We start from the raw sequence: 23,596 nt of genomic DNA on the forward strand, positions 1-23,596 counted from the left end.
AAGAGAAGGAATGGAAGAAACCTCTTGTTATTGTGCAAATGTTGTCTTTAGAAAATTCTACACAGTGTCCCTTTAATATAATAAGAATAAGATTAGATGAATGATAAAAATTAGTAAAAAAATTGTCTGCATAATTGCTTTTCAATGTAGTTATCACAATCCAAGTTAATCCTTCTGACATGGTTTTAAATAATAAACATGTTTTTTATGGGTATTGCAGACATTATATTCACTCTATCCACTGGTGCTGACTCAGAGATTACGCAATAGAGGTTATAATGCTATTAGCTAACCTTGAATTTCAATGTACGTGAACAGAAACTGTCACGTCTGTCATGTTGTCACTTATTACGCATATGAATTACAAAAAACTTTTCATGTACATAGGCAAGAGAGTTTACTGTAGGCCATCACTTGACAATATGAAAACGTGCCTACATGTTAGTCCAATCTAGCCCTTTTTTGACTGACAAAGACCCCCACCAGTTGTTCAACCTATTAAGAATTCACCTTGCTGCTATTTCAGTAAACTCTCTTGCCCATATTTTTATCTAATGAGGCTTTGACTGTTGCTATATTGTCATGCTAATATGTTTTATTTAAAATGTATTTAATAACTCTTTTTCAATTGAATTTAGTTAGGTTGTTGCAAATGTTGTTACCAATACAAACTTGTACATTTATGCTAATGATTACACTGTACACAGTTTTTGTGCACCTCATGATCCTAGTATTTTGCTCTCATGTTTTGTTGTATTAGCATGTTCTGAAAGCATTGTGAATTTAGATTATCTGGAAACCTAATGACAATGTTGGAGAAATGTTCAGTGTTGGTTACATACTGTACCACTTGCTCTGGACAGTGTTTTCTGAAAGAAAGTTTAAAGAATATCAGATGTTAACTTAGTTATGGTTGTGCTCATAAGTTTGCTCACCCTGGCATTTTGGCATTGATTATGAAAATATGTTTTTTATTTAATTGATTATGAGAAAAAAAAGTTTTATTTAAGGATAGTGATCATATGAAGCCATTTATTATCACATAGTTGTTTGGCAACTTTTTAAATCATAATGATAACAGACATAACCCAAATGGCCCTGATCAAAAGTTTACATACCGTTAAATGTTTGGTCTTGTTACAGACACACAAGGTGTGACACAGGCGAAAATGGCAATGAAAGGTGAATTTCCCACACTTTTTAAATGGCAATTAGTGTCTGTGTATAAATAGTCAATGAGTTTGTTAGCGCTCATGTGGATGCACTGAGCAGGCTAGATACTAAGCCATGGGGAGCATAAAAGAACTGTCAAAAGACCTGCGTAACAAGGTAATGGGACTATATAAAGGAAAAGGATATAAATAAATCTTGCAAAGTCTTGCAAATGCCAGTCAGTACTGTTCAATCACTCATTAAGAAGTGGAAAATTCAGGGCTCTCTTGATACCAAGCCAAGGTCAGGTAGACTAATAAAGATTTCAGCCAGAACTGCCTGAAAAATTGTTCGGGATACAAAGAAAAACCCACAGATAACCTCAGGACAAATGTAGGCTGCTCTGGAAAAAGACGGTGTGGTTGTTTCAAGGAGCACAATACAACCATACTTGAAACAAAAATGAGCAGCCGGGGTGAGTTGCCAGAAAGAAGCCTTTACTGCGCCAATGCCACAAAAAAGCCTGGTTACAATATGGCCGAAACAATCCTTTACACACCTCACAGTTTCTGGCACACCGTAATATGGAGTGATGAGACCAACATAGAGCTTTACGGTCACAACCATAAGCGCTATGTATAGTCAACAGAATACAATCCTGATGTTTTGTGTTTTGTGTGAGCTCTAAAGGCACTGGGATTCTCGTGAAAATGTATGGCAAGATGAATGCAGCATGTTATCAGAAAATGTGCATTCTTCTGCATGAAAGCTGCACATGGGATGCTCTTGGACTATAACAATGACCTTAAACGCAATGCCAAGTTGACCCTCCAGTGGTTACAGCAGAAAAAGGTGAAGGTTCTGGAGTGGCCATCACAGCCTCCAAGCCACTCCGGGGAGATCTCAAACGTGTGATTCATGCAAGACAACCAAAGACTTTGTATGACCTGAAGGCATTTGGCCAAGACGAATTGGTAGCTATACCACCTGCAAGAATTCAGGGCCTCATAGACAACCATTACAAAAGACTACATGATGTCGTGGTTGCTAAAAGGGGCAATACACAACATTTAGGACTACGGGTATGCAGACTTTTGAACGAGGTCAGTTAATGTTTTTCTTTGTGGTCGTGTTTTGTTTTATGTTTGTGCCATTTTGTCATGACTTACAGTTGAATGTGGATCCCATAAGATACTGTATAAAAGTGTTTTGCCTGCTCACTTGTTTTATTTACAAATGGTACATATATTACCAATTCTCCAAGGGTATGCACACTTTAGAGCACAACTGTATGGTAAGGTTAGGAAAACATACAAGCATTTTGTAGATGTGTATACTTGCACACACAAAAAAAGATAATGTTGCCATTTGCTTAATCCAGATTATTAGTTGGCTTTACAGAGGAAGCAAAAATTTGGTGACTTCCCATGTTTATGGGGACATGACAATTCCTCTCTTTGTTCCTCTTTCTAGGCTTTCACATCTCCGAATTGTGGCAACAAAGGCACAGTGTTAGTGTAATCTCATATCATTGGTGCTTGGGGTTAACTGAGGTAAGATATTTTATCCCACTTCTAGAAAACAAGAATAATAGATACTACATTTGAATGGTGAATTTGTAACTGAACACCTGCATCCCGTCAATCGATGTTTTGTGTGTTGGTTAAGGGAAGTTTAGCTATGCAAAGCTTCTGACGTTTTACATATAATTGTATCTCAACACGCATCTTTATGCGGATGGAATCGTTTCTTTCTTCTACAAGATCTATTTGTGCTGTTTTGACCACCACATGCAAGAAGGTAACCAAGGACCAGGCTGGAAAACAACAACAGCTGATACCATGCCTCAAAAGTCATCCGTTTGCTTTGGTATTTCTGTTTAAACATGAACAAGTATTAAAGTGTGAACAACAGGCTTTAAAAACGTCTGCAAAGTAGCACGGCAGGTCTCACGAGTGGTCCGGGTCTAAGGTGGGGCATCAAAGTGCCGATGCATCCCTGCATGTTGGCACCAGATTAACCCAGGACAGAGGCGAAACGTCCTGGCACATCGTTAACCCTTTTTTTTTTTTACTATTCTGCCTGCCTGCCTGCCTTGCATTTTTGCCTGCCATTTTGTCTACCTGCCTGCCTTCTCGTCTACCCACTTGCCTAGTGCTTTTGGTATCGTTGCCTGTATTGGTCTGTATTGGTTTGCTGTGTTTTGACCATTTGGCTGCCTGGCGACGATTTCTCGCCCGAACCCTTTAATAAATCTGCCTGTCGATCTGCTTCTGAGACCACACCACTTCTGCTTTTGCTGAGTGATTCATGACAATCAGGGTCTAACACTACTGTTCAAAAGATTAGGGTCACTTAGAAATGTCCTTATTTTTGAATGAAAAGCAATTGTTTTTGTCCATTAAAATAACATAACATTTATCGTAAATGCAGTGTAGACATTATTAATGTTGTTAATGACTGTTGTAGCTGGAGACGGCTGATTTTCAAAGGAACATCTACACAGGTGTATGCAGGCCCATTTACAGCGACCGTTCCTCCTGTGTTCCAATGGCACGATCCTGGCCTTTTTGGCCAAGTTCTTCCTCTGTCCAATGTCTATGTTATTTTGCCCATCTTTATCTTTTCTTTTTATTGGCCAGTCTGAGATATGGCTTTTTTGCAACTAAGGTCAGAATCCTGGAGTCACCTCTTCACTGTTGACTCTGAGACTGTTTTGTGGGTACTATTTAATGAAGCTGCCAGTTTCAGGACCTGTGAGGCATCTGTTTCTCAAACTAGTATTTGTCCTCTTGCTCAGTTGTGCACCAGGGCCTCCCACTTCTCTTTCTATTGTGGTTAGAGCCAGTTGGTGCTGTTCTGTGAAGGGAGTAGTACACAGCGTTGTACAAGATCTTCAGTTTCTTGGAAATTTCTCGCATTGGAATGATTACTCAAAACAAAAATAGCCTGTGTTTCTGGCCATTTTTAGCCTGTAATTGAACCCACAAACGCTGATGATGAAGATACTGAACTAGTCTAAAAAGGCTGGTTTATTTCTTCTTTGTTCAGCACAACAGTTTTCAGCTGTGCTGCAACAATTGCAAAGGGTTTTCTAATGATCAATTAGCCTTATAAAATTATAAACTTAGATTAGCAAACACAACGTGACATTGGAACAAAGGATTTATGTTTGCTGATAACGGGCCTCTGTACACCTCTGTAGAGATTCCATAAAAAATATGCTGTTTCCAGCTACAATAGTCATCTACAACATTAACCATGTCCACACTGTATTTCTGATCAATCTTATGTTATTTTAATGGACAAAAAATTGCATTTCTTTCAAAAACAAGGACAATCTTAAGTGACCCCAAACTATTGAAATGTAGTGTAGGTCGGACATCAGCAAGCTTCATTGAAGGTGTTAATTGGGATGACAGGAACGAGAACAGGTTGGCAAAGTTAGTTTCACACGACACACGTCCCAATCGTGTGTGATTAATTCTTAGACCATGTCAATAACGGCTGCCCACAAACTGAGAGTTCAGCTCCGTGATGTGGGGCCTAGATTTAGATGATGATGGCCACTAAAGCATCATATGTTGGTTCATATGTCAGTCTGAACACAGGGCTTGGGGCAACAAACAATGAATGGGTCAACGCAGAGCATCCCAATAACAAAGAAATATAAAATACTTAATGATGATTGACATTTCATGCTCAGTTCCTTTTTTTGTTATTTTTTTATTTCTTTTTTTACAGACCTTTTGGCAGAAGTAATAGTCCCTCCCATATATACTGTACTTCCCCTCTGCCTGCTTAGGTCCCGTAAGAAGGAAGTTCCAGGTCATTCTTCCAAAGTAGAGCTATTTAAGAGTCAGAACATTTGGCATTGCCTTCTCAGACCAGCAACGGCCAGGCTGCCTCAACAACGTGGGAAGACATGGATATCAAGGTAAATTATGTCACTAAATAACTTTCCTACTTGTTTATTTATTTAAGTTATTTTCTGCTCTATTTGGATTTTATCAGTGATAAGAAAATTCAAGGATCATGGATACAGTCTGCCCTTATTTAGTTACAACGAGACAGTATACAGTATTAGGATATATCATGGTTATGTTGTTTTCAGATATGTGGTATAGAGGCAGTCCTTTTAAGGCTACTTTGTAGAGGGATTTGTTTAATTTGTATTTGGTCCAGCAAGCATGTTGAAGCTGCATTGTCTCAAAAGAGATGTGTTTTAGTGCAGCTGTCATTTTAAGGCTGTGTCTTAACCAGAGGGTTGTGGGGTAGCGTTTAAGCTATGAGTATGTTATTTTTCATTCAGGGGCATATAACCAGGGCCGGCTCCAGGGCCGGCTCCAACATAAGCGGTTGCTTTAGGGTCCCCAACTGCTAGGGGGCCTACAACAGCTAGGGAACCCCGGACTGAAAAGGGAGAGGGGGCCCCAAAAGCCTAGAGCCATATATATTCAAGTAATCATTTCATATTTATACATGTAATACTGTGCAAAAGACTTAAGAAAATGTTTAAGGCCATTAACCTGAGCAGAAAGTGTTTATTTGTATAAAAAAAAAAATTAGAAACTAAGGCAATTGTGACATTAAAGTAAACACAAAGATTTGTTCTAATGTCGTATCATGTTTTTACGATCAAATAAACATGTACTGCCCAGTTAAACAGCTTAAAACAAATCTCAGGTGGCCTAAGACATTTGCATAGTACTATACTTCAACTTATCAGCTTCTTCCTCGTAAGTTATCCATCAAACACCATACACAGCCTGGCAGTGAATAAAAGGTTCAGTCAGAGACCCAGCTCATAGAAAAAGACCATAACTTGGCAATATTCAGCATGTTCACCCAGCTCATAGAATACACCCCTGATTTGACGGTATTTGGCATGTTCATTGGCCAATGCTTGTGAAATAATATTTTAAATGCCCATTGAGTCCCTGTAAAAGGAGCAATCCGTAGGACCAGGTTTTTTGTTGGCGTATTCTTAGATTATGTCAAGAGCACTTTCAAAATCATGGCCTTAGCTCTCTTGATTGTTTCTCTCCATTTTAGCGTACTTTATGCAGCAGTCTTTAGAGAGCAGCAATTTGCTGGTTTATGCAATGCAGATGCAATGCTGACCCCCCACAAACGTATCATTGTTTATTTTACAAATAAACACTTTCCAAATAAATGACATTAGTTTGACTTTCAGGTGCCTAAGACATTTGCACTGTACGGTAGTTTAGATTGTTCCTGGGAAAGGATACGGTAGTAAGTCTTGACTGCGACAATACCTTGCACAGCATGTCACCTGGAAGTCACCTTAAAGATGCTTGTCAATTCAACTCCATAGGATTCACCTGTGAAGGGAGGTGTCACAATAATTCACACTGAGGAAGATGGGAAGCACCACTATCAAGTGGAAAAGGTTCTCCGGTTTAAAAAAGGAGGTCTAGGGGGCGGGGCATTTGCAAGGTAAGGCCTGGTGAATGGATTCCATGTTTGTGTATATTCATTTTCATACAGGCTTAAAACTGTTTTGAAGTATCTAGAAACTATGGGTGTAATGTTTTTGATTTTATTTAGAAGGATTTGAGGTGAAATTGAGAAATAATAATATAATGGAATACATTTTTGATGTGGAACAATACTTCTTTTCAATCCAATGTCAAATAATTTGACAGCTGGGAGTTGACGAAATGTTAATGTCACCACTGCATGTGCTGTTACATCATGTAATCATATTTTTCTTCAGGACAGTGTAAAATCAGACATTGTACGAATGTATGTTGTTGTTCTCACAGCCACGGGGATATGTTTGTAAAGATTAATGGATTGGACTTAGAAGATGTGGCCCCAGAGGAATTTGCCAAAATGTTGGCAAAGGAACACCCTATGTTGGTGAGTTTGTGGTCAGGATAAAAACGAACAGTTGCCATCATCTCTCTTGGAAAGACAAAGATGAAGACCATAACATTGTAGATATCATTCATAATGTCTCTGATTTCGTCTCCAGACAATTCTCCCGGCCAGCCGTCCTCCACCCGAGACATGCCCAGAGGGTGAGGTCCTCCAACCAGTTACCAAAGAGAATATCATGTTCAGCTTCTCCTTAGAAATGAGAAGAGAGGATGACATGGAAAACCTGGAGATGTAGGCTAAGAATCAATAATTTAACCATTCAGCTAATTTATCAGTCAACCAAACCATCAATTATATTATCAATTTATCTATCAATCAAAAATGTATTTTTACAACAGCATTTTTCACAAAGATACAATAACTATACAGTACTCTAATGTAAAAGATACAAGACTTATACATTAATTTAATGTAAAAGTGTTGAAATTTGGTTTTGTGTACCTGTCTTGTGTACCACTCATAAAGAAAACATCCATTAACATTTATAACAGTGTAATATTGTATTATTCCCAAACTAAGTGACGGTTATCCCCCGAGGGATGATATCACAAACGAGAATGTCAGCGCAGTTGACGATGATGACGATGATGACGATGATGACCTGATCCTGGTTGCCATGAGGAACACCACCATCTCTGTGATAAGGGGGCGCGGCAACTGTGATGGGAAACCATGTGACATCAACGAGGTGGTCATGGTCGCAGAGTCCAGCAAAATCACCCACGGTTAGACATATTTTTCATATCTTTTATTTTTTTATCCAAAAGGGACTCATTATGTAAATCTACTCAATTGGGCCTCACTATGTAAATCCAATGTGACTTCCCATGATACCAACACTAACACCTATGAACTCTGAAACCCTTATCATAAACACCACATTCGATGTACTAACACATTATTAGACACATCCTATTCACATATCCTCCAACACCATTTACAGCGTTTGACTATTTCAATACTGTATCATCATAATGCTAACTCTCTTCTGTCAGCTGGTGGATTGTATTTTCTGAGGACTTTCTCGTCTGTTGGTTTGTTTTTCTGTCTTCATATCCAGTGTCAAGAGGAATGGGCAACCTTGAAAATGTTAAGCAGTGGGACAACACATACATTGAAAACTTTATCGATCGTATGTACCTTCGAAGTCAGCCCACACGAGCAAGGAAGATTATTCCAACACTGTCAGAAAATCCAGGTTTGTTAAAATCATCGCAGATATTTGTTTGATTCTTATCAAGTACATATGTTTTCTGCAATAGTTGGTGTTCCTAACAGCTAATATACTTGTATATTTAGCATAACAGATACATTTACCTACAGTGGGGAGAACAAGTATTTCATACACTGCCGATTTTGCAGGTTTTCCTACTTACAAAGCATGTAGAGGTCTGTAATTATCATAATAGGTACACTTCAACTGTGGGAGGGCTACAGGACAATAGGCAAGCAGCTTGGCAACAACTGTTGGCGCAATTATTAGAAAATGGAAGAAGTTCAAGATGAAGGTCAGTCTCCCTCGGTCTGGGGCTCCATGCAAGATCTCACCTCGTGGGGCATCAATGATCATGAGGAAGGTGAGGGATCAGCCCAGAACTACACGGCAGGACCTGGTCAATGACATGAAGAGAGCTGGGACAACAGTCTCAAAGAAAACCATTAGTAACACACTACGCCGTCATGGATTAAAATCCTGCAGTACACACAAGGTCCCCCTGCTCAAGCCAGTGCATGTCCAGGCCCGTCTGAAGTTTGCCAATGACTATCTGGATGATCCAGAGGAGGAATGGGAGAAGGTCATGTGGTCTGATGAGACAAAAATAGAGCTTTTTGGTCTAAACTCCAATCGCCGTGTTTGGAGGAAGAAAAAGGATGAGTACAACCCCAAGAACACCATCCAAATCGTGAAGCATGGAGGTGGAAACATCATTCTTTGGGGATGCTTTTCTGCAAAGGGGACAGGACGACTGCACCGTATTGAGGGGAGGATGGACGGGGCCATGTATAGTGAGATCTTGGCCAACAACCTCCTTCCCTCAGTATGAGCATTGAAGATGGGTCGTGGCTGGGTTTTCCAGCATGACAACAACCCAAAACTCACAGCCAGGGCAACTAAGGAGTGGCTACGTAAGAAGCATCTCAAGGTCCTGGAGTGGCCTAGCCAGTCTCCAGACCTGAACCCAATAGAAAACCTTTGGAGGGAGCTGAAAGTCTGTATTGCCCAGTGACAGCCCCGAAACCTGAAGGATCTGGAGAAGGTCTGTATGGAGGAGTGGGCCAAAATCCCTCCAGCAGTGTGTGCAAACCTGGTTAAGAAATACAGGAAACGTATGATCTCTGTAATTGCAAACAAAGGTTTCTGTACCAAATATTAAGTTCTGCTTTTCTGATGTATCAAATACTTATGTCATGCAATAAGATGCAAATTAATTACTTAAAAATCATACAATGTGATTTTCTGGATTTTTGTTTTAGATTCTGTCACTCACAATTGAAGAGTACCTATGACAAAAATGTGACTTCTACATGCTTTGTAAGTGGGAAAACCTGCAAAACTAGCAGTTTATGAAATACTTGTTCTCCCCACTGTATATTTATTTCAGAGGACAAAAAATATAGTTATTAATTATGTGATATATTGTTTTTAGAGAAGATCACAATCTATCACTACAAGTCAGACTGTGTGGATGGAGATTTTAAAGGGGTTCCTGTGGTCCTGAACTTCACCAACTCTAACTGTTTCCTCAAGTGTGTTCAGGATGGAAAGAGAGTCTTTCTTAATGTTGAGGTTAGCACATTACAGCTTTTTATTAATAATGTTTGGATGTTGGTGTGAATATTTCTAGTTGACAGAAAAATAATAATTACAATTTAGGATGGTTGAATATAAGTGGTTCTTGATTACATTAGTTCACCAATAATTGCAACTTCAAAGTGGTCATTATATGAAATGCCATCAAGAAATATGAAGTGTTTCCATTCAGTTTTATTAATAACAAATGTGAGTGAAGAGTTTTATCCAAACTGCATTCGTTCTTTCAGGCTTGTGACAAAAATAAACTAAAAAGCATCAAGAAGGACGACATGGACGTGTTGCCGTTTGTCTTTTACATGAAGGCAGAAGGTAGCAAAACGAGGCAGTTTGAGTCTGCTGTCTGCCAGGGCTGGTTCATCCACACTTCAGATCAGTTCAAAGTAGTGTTGGAAAAACCCCAGACGACAGCGGACAAATCATTCTTCTTCATCATCCACAAATGAAAAGGAGGGTTTGTTTACTGTATGGTCCAGTGTATGTTATGTCAGAGTATGTTTTGTTTTTGTAATTTTATAGTTGAAAATTAAAATAGAGCGGTTGGATGCTGATATTGCAAAATGTACGGGATATGTAAGAATGTGTCAGATGCAGCGGGAAGTAAATATGTATCATACAAATAAAGTTTTTTTCTATAATTCATTTAGTCAGTTTTATACATTTTATACTTTCAGTTACTTTAATTAAGTATATTTATTTACAACATATTGTAAATACTTTAAAATACATTCCCTGAATGTATATGTACATCATTTACACAAGTAATCAAACTTCAGATGTGATAGAGCAATCCTGTACTTTAGGTGGTTTGCAGTTCCAGCCATCATCTGTCAAACTGTCATACAGAGAATCACAGAATCAGAATCCTGTCTGTTGATCTTCTTCACTATCAAAGATTTTGTTGGTCTTCCCTTCAATTGTCGCATTTTCATAGGGGTTCTCTGCATTCACTTCAGCATCAGCTGCAGATTTTCTGTAGATAAAGCAAAAAATATGCAGTGTAACAAAATCCTCATTAAAGGCAATTTACGATATAATTGTTGAAGTTCCAAGTTGAGTGGACAATGTCATGTATTCAAAGTGAAGTAAGTATTATCATCACTCCCTTCCAGAGCTGGATCAAATTCATATCCAAGGAGATATTAAGCTTCAGTAGATTGCAAGATGTCAAACTAAATCAAGCACAACAACGTATCTAAAGTACTGTATATGACACATGAACTCCAAAATCAATATGAGTCGTTCTGAGTAAGCTCTAATGCAACATCAGTTTTGGATAAAAAAAACAACAAAACAATTATAATATTATAGAGGTGACCTGAACCCAGATACGCATTTCCACTCACACACTTCACACCCTAAAAACAACGACATCAAACCATGACTAACCTTTTCCTATCTCTGAGTCCGGAGATTACCAGGTAGGACCCCATGCAGACCACCAATCCCATCACCACACCAAACACCACCAGCCAGACAGTTACCGGCTGCTCCACGGGCGGGGCCAGTGTTGCTAGGAGACCCTCAAACTCCAGAGTATTATCGTCCAGTTGGAAAGCATCATTGATGCGACCTCTGGACATCCTGGGGAGACGGAAAGAAAGGGTGTGGTCTGATTTCTAGTCAGTTTTCTTTATGTACATTTGTAGCTGGACTGTGGATTTAATGATAAATTCACATTGGTTTATAACAAAAAGGAAATAAAAATAGATATTTTTATTGATATCTGTGCCGAGTGGCTACTGCTTACAATACCTGATAGCTGCCTCTACTTTGGCTTTGGGGATGACCATGGTTGGGTTGGCAGGGTCAGTCACCACAAAGTAGAATGATATTCTAGGTGTCTCCTTGTATATGTGAATATTGTCTATCCTGGGGTGAAGGATAGGAAGAATTAGGTTGTGTCACATAATCATAATAACATTTAATAATGTGTATTTATCAACTATACGTGTATGTTCTTTCTCATTTTGGAATGAGGTGGGAGTGAATGATCAGAAAAAGAAATACAAAGACATGAGAGTAATGATACTGCCCTCTGTACATGGACATTTACTGTAAAATCCATTGCGTAAGCCTTGTGTAAACACTTACGTGAAAGAAACGTTTGTCTTGTTGACCTTGAGGTAATACTGTCTCATGGCGTAGGCTATGTTGGCTTTGAACAGGTAAATCTCATTGGCATTCCAGCTGTACTGGAAGAGACACAACTAAGTAAGTTCAAGTGGAATGAGGTTGTTTTACAACATACAGTGAGGTAAAACATCATTTGATCCCCTGCTGACTTTGTAAGTTAGCCCACTGACAAAGAAATTATCAGTCTATAATTTTAATGGTAGGTTTATTTGAACAGTGAGAGACAGAATAACAACAAAGAAATACAGAATGTTTTAAATGTATTTGCATTTAAATTAGTGAAATAAGTATTTGATCCCCTCTCAATCAAAGATTTCTGGCTCCCAGGTGTCTTTTATACAGGTAACGAGCTGAGATTAGGAGCACACTCTTAAAGGGAGTGCTCCTAATCTCAGCTTGTTACCTGTATATAAGACACCTGTCCACAGAAGCAATCAATCAATCAATCAATCAGATTCCAAACTCTCCACCAAGGCCAAGACCAAAGAGCTGTTCAAGGATGTCAGGGACAAGATTGTAGACCTACACAAGATGAGACCAAAATATCGAGCTCTTTGGCATCAACTCAACTCGCCGTGTTTGGAGGAGGAGGAATGCTACCTATGACCCCAAGAACACCATCCCCACCGTCAAACAAGGAGGTGGAAACATTGTGCTTTGGATGTATTTTTCTGCTAAGGGGACAGGGCAACTTAACCGCATCAAAGGGACGATGGACGGGGCCATGTACCGTCAAATCTGAGGTGTGAACATCCTTCCCTCTGCCAGGGCATTGAAAATGGGTCGTGGATGGGTATTCCAGAATGACAATGACCCAAAACACACGGCCAAGGCAAAAAATGAGTGTCTCAAGAAGAAGCACATTAAGGTCCTGGAGTGGCCTAGCCTACCCATAGAAAATCTGTGGAGGGAGCTGAAGGTTCGAGTTGCCAAACATCAGTCTCAAAACCTTAATGACTTGGAGAAGATCTGCAAAGAGGAGTGGGACAAAATCCCTCCTGAGATATGTGCAAACCTGGTGGCCAACTACAAGAAACGTCTGACCTCTGTGATTGCCAACAAGGGTTTTGCAGTACTAAGTCATGTTTTGCAGAGGGGTTGAATACTTATTTCACTCATTAAAATGCAAATCAATTTATAACATTTTTGACATGCGTTTTTCTGGATTTATTTGTTATGTCTCTCCCAGTTCAAATAAACCTACCATTAAAATGATAAATGTACAAAATCAGCCGGGAATCAAATATTTCTGTCCCTCTCTTTAAGTTATTTCCAGTGTACTTACTGCTTTGTCACCCATAGCTTTTTTCAGGCTCAACCTCACTTTGTAGGCATCATTTGAGTCTGTAGAACAAACAACAATGAAAGTCTTACAATACTAATAGAAGTGTTGGTGTACCTCTGTAGTCGTATTGGCAATGCACTTGTATGAGCTCTGAACGTGCATGCATTCTGTTGGTCAATGAGTTTGTCTAGACTGGGACAGCAATTGTACTCATATTAGGGTCATTTGGAAATGTTTACTATTAAACAGGAAGCAATGTGCTGGATTTGAATACCACTTCCTGAAGTGTGCTAGTGTGTGTGGGTATTTTACACTACAGATCCTCACATGGGTCCTCAGTTGCTTTCCATCCTGGCTTCCTATTGTTCTTCCTGTTTTCTTTTATTAGCCAATCATACAGGACCTTAAAGTAGTCCAGGAGAGGGGCGGAGTCCATCTTAGCATTTCCTGATATGGTTTCCAGGGCTCTTGTCCATGACTTAGCCCTTCCGAATTCCAGCATCGTCCTATGAGGCCGGGGTGTTTATTTGTTATTTACATGATATTATAATTTATTAAAAGTTGGGGTCAATGTCTATTAATTCACAATGATTTTCAATGAGGAAATATTTGAAAATCTATTTGAGTTTGACAAACTTTTTTAATTAAGCTGTCTATGGTGAACCTGTGGTCTATGCTGCTTCCTCTGCAGCACATACCAATTCAGGGTGAGTTTTAATCTGTTCCTCTGTCTTTCACCACTACATTTATCAAATAAAATATACAGTATGTTCAATGGTATGCAGTATAAAATATATCTGATTGACTTGAATGTAAATTAAATTGACCCCAACTCAGTTTGAATACAACTTGGTTTGAATACAATCAGAATTGACTGATTAGAAGAGTGGAAGATATTAATGAATACTTAAGCTTGTGCCCTGCATCTGTAGAGTTGGTGATGTCACACTGGAACAAGGGCCCGGAATGTCCTGCTGCCTCACACAGGGCTTTTTGGAACTGGAACTGGTAGATGGTCCTTGTGAAATATCTATTACAAACACACAAACACACACACACACTCTTTAGATACTTAATTTGAGCATTGCTTTATCGTAGCAACTCCCAGAGGGTCTCCCAGGTTGACATGTATCTTCCAATGCAATCAGGCCAAATCTCTGCATGCTCGACCAGGAAGTATCCACTGTAAAATACGCTTCATTTGGCCAACAGCCACAATTGAGCCTGCAGGCACCCAGCCTACCACAGGGAGTCACTACAGCATGACGAGGCATGGCAGCCCTGTCCAGAATCCACCCCACCAACCTCGGACGGGGCCACCAGGGCACTCCGTGACTGGAGTCAATACACTGGTTGCAATGGCGCAGCCACAGTATATAATGCAAGGCGGTGACTTTACCGCTACACCATTCACACTTAAATATGTTCAAGGTCTGCCCCAACCAAGGGATAGAGATAAACCTTCTCCACACCACAAGGTTAGCCATGAATACATACACATGCAGAGTCCAGAGTCATGTGCTGTAGTCGTACTTGCTCTTGATTTAGTTTACCACGCACAATGGAACCAATAGAATCACGGCAAAAATACAAAATACAGACAGATGTAATTTTTCCCCCAATCGACCCAAATCTGCACAGGCATGGATAGACGTGAGGGGTGTTTCCTAGCTTAACAAGCTATCATTTAGGTAAAGGGAACAAGGGATCTTCTTACCTGATGAAAGAGTAGTCCCCGGACACATGGAACAGGGCAGCAGGATCACAGTACGTCTCATCTCTGGGCAGGGGCTCAACTACACCAACCATCTCCCTTCTGTCAAGGGAAATAGAGTCAATAGCAGCAATATTTCGGGGTGTGTTTGGTCACTTACGAACACATCAGAGCAGCGATACACTTCTGCTCTTCTTGAGGGCCGCAGTTGGAAGCAAGTCAAAAATAGTAATAATTAAGAGACCACTGCACCTTTTTCTTTCCTTTACAAAAAAGTCGAAAAGGAATGTTTTAAGTGAGGAACAGAAGGGTTAAAATTAAGAGACCACTGCAAATTAAACGCTTCTGTTCCTCACTCAAAACTTTCCTTTTCAAGTTTTTTGGAAAGGAAAGAAAAAGGTCTAGTGGTCTCTTAATTTTTTTCCAGAGCTGTATACTTGTATGCATCCATCCTTGTAAAAAATCTAGATAGATAAAAAAAAAAAAAACGGTCCATGAAAATGTATGGTTTGAAATCTTTTAAGTGTAATATCCATTTGGATAATTGTCTCTAAAAATAAGTAGTAAACCATGTTAACGCTAAAATAGGATTTGACCAACTCCAAGCTCCAGAAGCTCCACTAGAGGTCCTAACTTCATTGACCACCCCCTGAAGCTCAATAGGCTTTGACAAGTGAAGCTCCATGTTGTCCTTCCTTACTTCATCTCCCACCAGCGCAACATCCACTGGTCTTTGGGGATGGTCCCTTGGAAGACCTGCCACCTCCACTCTTCCAGCATGTAGGTGAAGGGCAGTGTAGCCACGATGGTCAGGGCTTGCTTCATCAGGAAGTTGATTGATGTCTCTGCATAGGTAGGAAGAAGAGAAAGAGGTGGTCACTTAGACAAAGGGTGGACTTTGCCTTACCTTCAAGGGTTTACCTTAACCTCTGCCTCAGAGTCCTGTCTATTGTCCCTATCTATTCTCTACATGGTAGTACCTATTCTGCCCCTTACTCAGAGGTTTATGTGTAACTCAGGTGTAGGGGAGGCAGGTAGGCTAGATGTTAGACCATCTGACCAAGCGATAATTTAAACCAGTTTTAAGACTGGACCACCGAAAAAATCTATTGTTCTGTACTTCAGCTACAGATGTCCCCAACTGTTTCTGGAGTGGCTACAGATAACACTGTTATGTAGCGTCAGTAGACCAGCCTCATGACGACTGTCTTACTGTTATCACTGTCAGACACAGATGTAGCTCTGCTCATACCGGCCGCCTCTCACAGGTCAGTATCTACAGAAGTTGGGACTGCTCCCGAAGCAGGTTTCAATGCACCCACCGTTGTCCTCCTTGAAGTCGCTTGGCAGGAGCTTCAGAGACACAAGGTGTTTCGGGGTGGCTGCGGACAGCGACATGATCTCCCCCACAGCCTCGTGGAAGCCCTCGTTGGCCCCGTCTCTCAGCAGGTAGGACTGGTTCCTGTAAGCCATCTGGTACTGGTTGTGGCCCATCTCATGGTGCGCTGTCAGGAGGTGATCCATGTTCACCTCCGTGCACATCTTGATCCTGGAAAACGGTGGATGTTTGAGGAAGTTGGCAACCTCCGGGTGGGATCGGGCTAGGTCAATCTTTTTTTCCATTCCGACAGTATTATCGGAATGTGACTCCCGTTACCTGAAGTCCTGCCTGTTCCCCATGTCCCAGGCTGTAGGGTGACACACGACGTTTCTCCCGTCGGTTGGCTTCTCCAGCATGGAGTTTTCCCAGAAGTTGTCGAACATTTTGTAAAGACCCACTGACGTGAAAAACTTCTCTGCCTCCTGGAATAGTCTCTTTTTAGGCCAACCCTGTGAAGTACAGGAAAGGTACTGTATTTTACTAATGCGCTAGGGGGGTGAGAATGAAGAGTAACAGATTTGTATGTAATACAGTCGTTTTTTTCAGCAATACATGGCATGTATAACAAGGCTGATTATAATGTTTTTTTGTTCTATGTTGAGATCTACCTGTTCGATCATAGCACTGGTCACATCAATGTCCGTTTTCTCTGGGAAGGGGGTTGAGATAGGGTACAGCCCTGTCCAAAACCTTCCCCACATGTCGCCTGAAACCGGAGGGACGGAGACAGAGAAGGTCACACAACGTCCAACGAACAGGTAGTTGTTATATGTGGGGGCGATTAACACTGTGGACGCTCTCTTTTACGCCGGTTGAACTGGGTGTTTGCTAGACTGTGCTTTGCCAATAGAACCGGTCACCCTGGCTTTCAAACTCCACGTCCGGGCAGTGTCAGACGTACCCAGCAGATGGGCAGGCAGCGCTCCCTCCGGGTGAATGTGCTCAGGATGTTTAGCCTGAAGCTTAGTCCTCACATAGGCATGCAGCTCTTTGTAGAGGGGGAGAATCTGTAGAGACAAAACACGCTCAGTATTGGTGCATTTCCCGTTGTTTGTTCGCTGCTGTGTGAGTAATGTCGCCGTTCACTTGAAACAAGACAATAATTGCCCTAACTGTGTACCTCTTTGTAAATGCGCCTCACATCAGTGATCAGTTGTTCCCTGGTGTACTTGTAGGGGCTGTCGTCCGTTGGTTTCGTAGTTGGACCTCCAATAATCTCCATGGTCCTTATAACCTGAGGAAGTGAATTGGTTAACGGTATACAGGTGCTGGATTAGCGGTGTAATTACAGTTACAGTCTTACTATTGACTGTTGGCAGATTCAGTAGTAGCGCCATAGTAGTAACAGTATCAGTAGCTGTAGTAGTAAAGGTATAAGCGGAATCAGTAGTAGCCGGAGTAATACTAGTAGTAGTGGTAGTATTTGCAGTAACAGTAGTAGTTGTTGTGGTTGATGTTGTAGTAGAACGTCCACAATTGGGTTTGATAGATTCAACAGTAGCACAGTAGTAGTTCAGTAGTAGTATATTAGCTGTACAGTATTATCTCTACCATTGAGTTTGGCAGCTTCGTTCTTCAGGTCCACGTAATCTTCATAGAGAGGCCTCATCTTCTTGCCCACCTCCACTCTCCAGCCCTCCCAGACATGCAGGCGTTCATAGTAGTCACTGTCCATGTTTGACATCACGCTCTCTAGACCTGCATGCCAAACAAAACAGTCAACAAGTCGAACATTGGAATGCAACGTTTAAAAAAAGAAATTCACTCCGTTCTTAGAGATTTTATATACAGCTTAAGAGACCACTGCACCTTCTTCTTTCCTTCCTAAAAAAGTTGAAAAGGAAAGTTTGAGTGAGGAACAGAAGTGTTCAATTTGCAGTGGTCTCTTAATTTGAACCCTTCTGTTCCTCACTCAAAACCTTCCTTCTCAACTATTTTGGAAAAGAAAAGAAAAAGGTGCCAGGGCCTCTTAATTTCTCCCGGAACTGAATAATCACACACAGCCCTGTATTACTGAGCTGACGTTTCTTCTTTGGAACAAAACTAATAACTACAAAGTCACATCAGACCTTTAACCCACTTCCCTCATCCAGACAAGAAAACATCACTTCCTCAATTCAATGAGACAGCTAAAATACTCTTTTTAAAAAAAAAAAACGTATGGCTCCATTTTGTTATGGCATAGCGTTGCTACCCACTAGAGTGACCAGTTGTCTTTGAGCTGCATCCCAAACCGACCAACATTCCTCATGCGGTGCATGGCACCACCATTCCCATTATAATCTCATTGTATCACTTACAGTATATACATACAGTATAGATTATATACTACATTACATTCATATTAGATACTTTTTACTGTTATTTTACCACGTAAAAACACATTCATTGTAAATACCTGTGAGAAATTAGGGTTAACAATCTTGCTGAGGAACAGAGCAACATTTTTCTTTTTCACCTTGGTGCCTTAGTGACGAGAAGCAGCAAGCTTTTGTTTACTGGCCCGCTGCTGTTAGCCAATAGGCTGCCCTGCTGCACCCATCGTGCACGTTGACACGACAGAAAAGTTAATAAGGCAGCATTTCAGACACACTGTATTACCTTGGATGGTGGTTAAAGTTGAAGGTTGTAACATAAAGTTGTATCATAATGCTTTAACTGAGGATTGGATAAGCCCTGGCCAAAATGACAGGTAGTTTAGGACATTACCAGGTTCCAAAGTCTGACAGTTGAAGGGGTCGTCCCTTTTACACACCGTGCCAGTGCTGTAGATGGTGCTCATCTCATTCATTACTCTGTTCAGCTAAAAGTGACAACCATGGAAACACAAAAGCATGATGTTATTATCAACACTATTGTACTACACGTTACACAAACGGTCACTGCTTCACATCATTCAACACAAAATTCTGTGTAAATTAAACAAATCTCAAAAAAGCTGGTCTGAATATCATGATGACAGTACAAACTGGGGGGTTGAGCTGTTCCTCTAGTGTTTCTCAAGTAGCGGTTTGGGGCCAGTGACATCATGGATTCCAAGTACACAAACTGCTTGATTGCCACACTTCATGTTTGCAGTTATGTCTTAGGTTGAAAAAAATGTTTGCTCTCAACTGTGTATTCTTTATTGTATTTTATTTGTACTTTTCAACAGTAAAGGTTCATTAATTGCTGGCGGGCATCTTCAACATCATTGGTTATAGAGAAGGCAAATAAAAAATGTGGACAGAAGTATAAAATTTACCTATCTTACATAAAAAATTAAGTAATGTGTGATGCTAAGTGGCACAGTGCTACTGCCTCGCAGTACAGTTGTTTCATTGTGGTCAGTTAAAATCCCGATTACGGCACATGAACAACGCCAGGCCAAGCATGTGGCGGTGAAAATTGGCAAAACACTGTCTTGAAGTTCATGTAACTTGTGGGAGGCTAGCAGCCTGTGATCTCTGTTGTGGTTGTTGACCAGTGATTGCAATTTCCTTTGCGTGGGACTTGGAAAGTACTTCCTGGTTATGCCAGTAGTGTGATAAGAAGCAGAGCAATTTGGTGAGAGTTGGAATGTTGCCAAGAGTTGGTGCAATGATGGAGTGCCAGAACTTTAAATTGGACTTCATGAAATTGTAAAAAAAAATCTAATAAATTACAGTAAAACAATAAATAATAAATTGTATATCGAAGGAGGTAAAAGTAAACATCAAGCAGCAAAAAGGGATTATGCGCAATTATGTACTGTGATGTAGAGACTTTAACACTAAGTCATTCAAGAGCACTAAGTCATTCAATGTGGCTTGGGGGTTCATGTAAGCTAACTATATTCTTGAATCTGTTAATTTCTTCTTTAAGAAAACTAAATAAAAGGTATGTACCTATCTTACACGGTAACAAATAACTAAATTATTAATGAACTGAGCCATGATAACTTAAAAATGTGTTAGTCCTACATACTTGATAATATTTAAGTCAAACATACTGAATCAGGGCAGAAATGTGGACAGAAGTTTAATAATGTAGCAACTTTAAATGTGGAAAACCGAACAGCAAAGAAGATATGTAGCTAGCTTACATGCTTTTGTTTTTCTGCGGACAGGGCTCCAGAGCCCTTGTCTTGGAGTGAAGTCAGCTGTAGTTTGATCAATGGATCCTTGATCTGATCGATTGGAAAGCTCTCAGCCTCCTTGGATACCTTGCTGTAGTACTCTCCCCAGATTGCACTCTGTACACCCTGAAACCATACCCAAAAAAGCACATGCGTTTTCAGTTTGAGTCAACAAAATTAAAGGGGTTAGTTAACCAATTTTACCTGCAAGCCTCAATCTAACCAGAGTACTCACCATTTTGTCTAAATTCTCCTGGGTGATGTTTATGTTGTATGCCCATGATGACAAAGAATACTTATACATAAGATCAGTAGCATTCCCGGTCGAACCATTTCAGGAACTCCTGAGCACTTCTCTCCAATTCGACTGTCCCACCACCACAGACCACAACGGTCCATCCACGAGAAGAAACTTCATAGACATCCTGTCTGAATATCCCAGATGGGGGAACTGACAGGATCAGGGTTACTTATTCGGTTAAAGCAACATCTTTAAGGGATGTCTTGCACTTTGGTCAGAGTCATAACTCTGGGGGTTTATCTTGTCCTTTATCAGCGGTTGATAAAAAGGTACAGTGTGTCAAGCGTAAATTGGGGAACTTGCATTACACAGATACTGATGTCATGCTGTTAAAGATGTAATCTTTAAGATTGTCATATAATAACAATCTCCTGAAGAGAGGGAGGGAAAAGAGACAGAGGACTAGAAAGAGATAGAGACAGCAAGGACACATAGTTTTTCGTAGACAGAATAAGGACAAAAGAGATAGGTTGTACGTGTTTTTGTGATGTCAGTATTTATTTTTGTTTGTATTAGGTCATATTTTGTTTGTTTTCTTACGTTACAAAATGATGCATAAATTCTGGCACCATTCGTAACTGTTTATTATTCAATGAGCTTCTAGTAAAACATTTGAAACAAAAAACATATTGTCACATTGCTTTTGGAGTTACTGTTTATTTCTCGCTGTAAATTATGCTCTGAGGGCAGAGAACAATGTCTGTGTCCATGCGAATGTGTGAGCGTGCGCGTTTGTGAGCGCTGTGCGCGTCTGTTGGATTACCCATGAGGTGTGTCTGCATGCACAGGCCAACGGGTTATGGGATGTCACCTCTGACACCCTAATCCAACCAAAACAGACCAAACTAACAGACAGAGTGCAGCTGGGAAGTATTCATTCTGCCCAACAAACTTTGTGTGTGTGTGTGTGTGTGTATTTGTGTGTGTGTGTGCCCAAACATTTAGCTGATGACCTTGATCTGCCGATCTAAAGCATATAAATACTGTACAGGCATTAAGGCTTGAATAAAGGCTGAATTCCATATGGTACACTCGCACCTATTTTGAACAGAGCACTACGTATGACTATACGATTTCATTTGGGACACAGTCTTAAGGAAACTCCTAAATGCAAGATTGATTAAACTTATCCACAAACCTGACAAGTGATTATGATTTCACAGCGCTTCGGAATAGGAGACCCACCACCTTCGTACTGACAGAGTGTATGGTTACCCGGACAAAAAGCAGTATACCTAAAGCATATTATTTTGGACCCACTTATGTTGTACTTCAGTAAGTAATATCTAAATGAATTAGTCATAATTATTCTAAATGAATCCACTTATTTCATACTTTAGCTGTAGGATAAATGATTAGGAAAATATAATTTTAGTACACTTTCAGAGAATTCCTAATGTAATTCAATATTGAATATTTAAGTAAGTATGTAAGCTGAAAAACGTTAGGAGTATATTTTGCGTTGTACTAAAAAATGTATATCAAGGCAGCATATGATGCTGCCTGATCCAAGCTTTTAACAGTACCATGGTTTTTATTAGTGCTAGCCCAGGAATAACCAAGCTATAATTGTGAAGGCAATAATTCAACCATAGCTACAAGTGAAGATATAATATATTGGTTATTACTCCCATAGATGGGTTGCAAATTATATACCATTCTATAGGTACTTGGGCAACTCAATTTAATTCCAAAAATTAGTAAAAACTACTACTATTTGACGTTCCCAAACTGTAGAGCCTTGTTAGAATTACAGCATATTTCAATACAAACTGTGAAGTGCCTTGCAAGTGTTCAGACTCCACATTAAGTTGCGTTAAATACTACATGTACAATTAATTTGATTCAAGTATGTTGAAGTTAATGCATACGATTAATTTTAAAATGATTTACGGACTACTACAAATGTTTCTGTTCCGCCCTGTTTAACGCATGTTAATTTTTTTTCATCCTAAAACATACGTAATCTGCGAGCTGTCCTGAGCACTTTTCTTCACACATAGCATATGGAGAGTCACACATCGGTCAGCCAAAAACCGAAAAAACCTACCCAAGTTGTCAGAAATGTGAGTTTCCCTCCAAAAAAACTGAAAACTGGAGGGCCTTCCCTCATACCATTTTTTTCCAACTGGTCGCGGAGGATGCGTCGAGTGCATGGACGAATCCGCTTCAACCGCGACTGAAGGATGTACTGGCTTTCCTTAAGGTGGCCTAAAAGTGAGATAGCTTGACAGAATTGCTAATTACGATAACCATAAAATCTCGTCAAAATAAGGTATCTCGTCATGTGTATAATCTCTACGGACGCAACTCTCCCACCCCGGGTTTTTGAACGTGTTCCTTGCTATCGACAAAGTTGAAAAAACAGACTTTTTTCCCCAAGTAGTGTCAGTAATTAAACTTAGTCGTCCATCTTTTTTCTTTGATTAGATATCTACCTACTTACGGAGTTTTAAAAAAGACGGAAGAGTCTGGTTGATTTTGTGTCTGACTTTTCACAATGTAAGGAAAGCTAATAACTCGTTCAGTTGCGGTCAAACCATTATTTTAGGTTTTTGCACGCCTAAGTTAAGAATGAATGTCTCCGCCAGTTGCGTTTCCACCAACAATATCTTCTATTAGCGGAATTAGAAAATAATGCCTTCGCCACATCATTTCAAGTACAGGCTACCGTACCTTATGTTTTTGGTTTGTAATTTAGGTATAATTTAATAGACACAAGTGTTTGATTGTAGCCAACCATCCATCTGGAAAGGTACTGTTTGGGCTGATATGTGTTTTTATACTAACATTGCATGGTAGGCTATGGGAC

General features: G+C 40.1%; 2 protein-coding genes across 3 annotated transcripts; one reads left to right on the forward strand and one right to left on the reverse strand.

Annotated features, from left to right (window-relative positions):
- The first annotated feature begins 2,628 nt into the window (after nucleotides 1–2,628).
- On the forward strand, nucleotides 2,629–10,511 carry LOC105019922. 2 transcript variants are annotated; one of them, XM_010886477.4, is made up of 9 exons: nucleotides 2,629–2,705; nucleotides 4,958–5,089; nucleotides 6,491–6,612; nucleotides 6,942–7,038; nucleotides 7,154–7,290; nucleotides 7,579–7,784; nucleotides 8,120–8,257; nucleotides 9,708–9,847; nucleotides 10,102–10,511. In XM_010886477.4, the coding sequence occupies exons 2-9, from the start codon at nucleotides 5,078–5,080 to the stop codon at nucleotides 10,315–10,317; spliced, it is 1,068 nt and encodes a 355-aa protein (XP_010884779.2). In that variant the 5' UTR covers nucleotides 2,629–2,705; nucleotides 4,958–5,077; the 3' UTR covers nucleotides 10,318–10,511. The 2 variants fall into 2 exon arrangements, with proteins under 2 accessions (XP_010884779.2, XP_010884778.2); XM_010886476.4 differs by having other exon boundaries at nucleotides 2,648–2,705; nucleotides 4,897–5,089.
- Nucleotides 10,512–10,518: 7 nt separating this feature from the next.
- ace2 (angiotensin I converting enzyme 2) lies at nucleotides 10,519–20,953 on the reverse strand (the record flags this gene model as incomplete). The annotated part of the gene is given in 20 exon segments (XM_010886475.4): nucleotides 10,519–10,844; nucleotides 11,261–11,455; nucleotides 11,627–11,743; nucleotides 11,966–12,066; nucleotides 13,293–13,351; nucleotides 13,620–13,798; nucleotides 14,200–14,322; nucleotides 15,010–15,108; nucleotides 15,707–15,851; nucleotides 16,329–16,555; nucleotides 16,664–16,836; nucleotides 16,996–17,093; nucleotides 17,289–17,394; nucleotides 17,508–17,576; nucleotides 17,578–17,621; nucleotides 17,939–18,085; nucleotides 19,097–19,190; nucleotides 20,451–20,609; nucleotides 20,719–20,799; nucleotides 20,801–20,953. Coding segments are annotated over 20 exon segments (2,484 nt in total), but the record flags the coding sequence as incomplete, so codon positions are not given.
- Between the last annotated feature and the right edge of the window lie 2,643 nt (nucleotides 20,954–23,596).

Source organism: Esox lucius, chromosome 22 (assembly GCF_011004845.1).
Source record: "Esox lucius isolate fEsoLuc1 chromosome 22, fEsoLuc1.pri, whole genome shotgun sequence".
Taxonomy (NCBI): domain Eukaryota; kingdom Metazoa; phylum Chordata; class Actinopteri; order Esociformes; family Esocidae; genus Esox; species Esox lucius.

What these genes read in the sequence shown, in the direction of transcription:
- LOC105019922 (XM_010886477.4), top strand. An exon ending in GGGGGCGGGGCATTTGCAAG is followed by an intron (nt 6,613 to 6,941) that starts GTAAGGCCTGGT and finishes TTGTTCTCACAG; the next exon opens with CCACGGGGATATGTTTGTAA. An exon ending in GTCCAGCAAAATCACCCACG is followed by an intron (nt 7,785 to 8,119) that starts GTTAGACATATT and finishes CTTCATATCCAG; the next exon opens with TGTCAAGAGGAATGGGCAAC.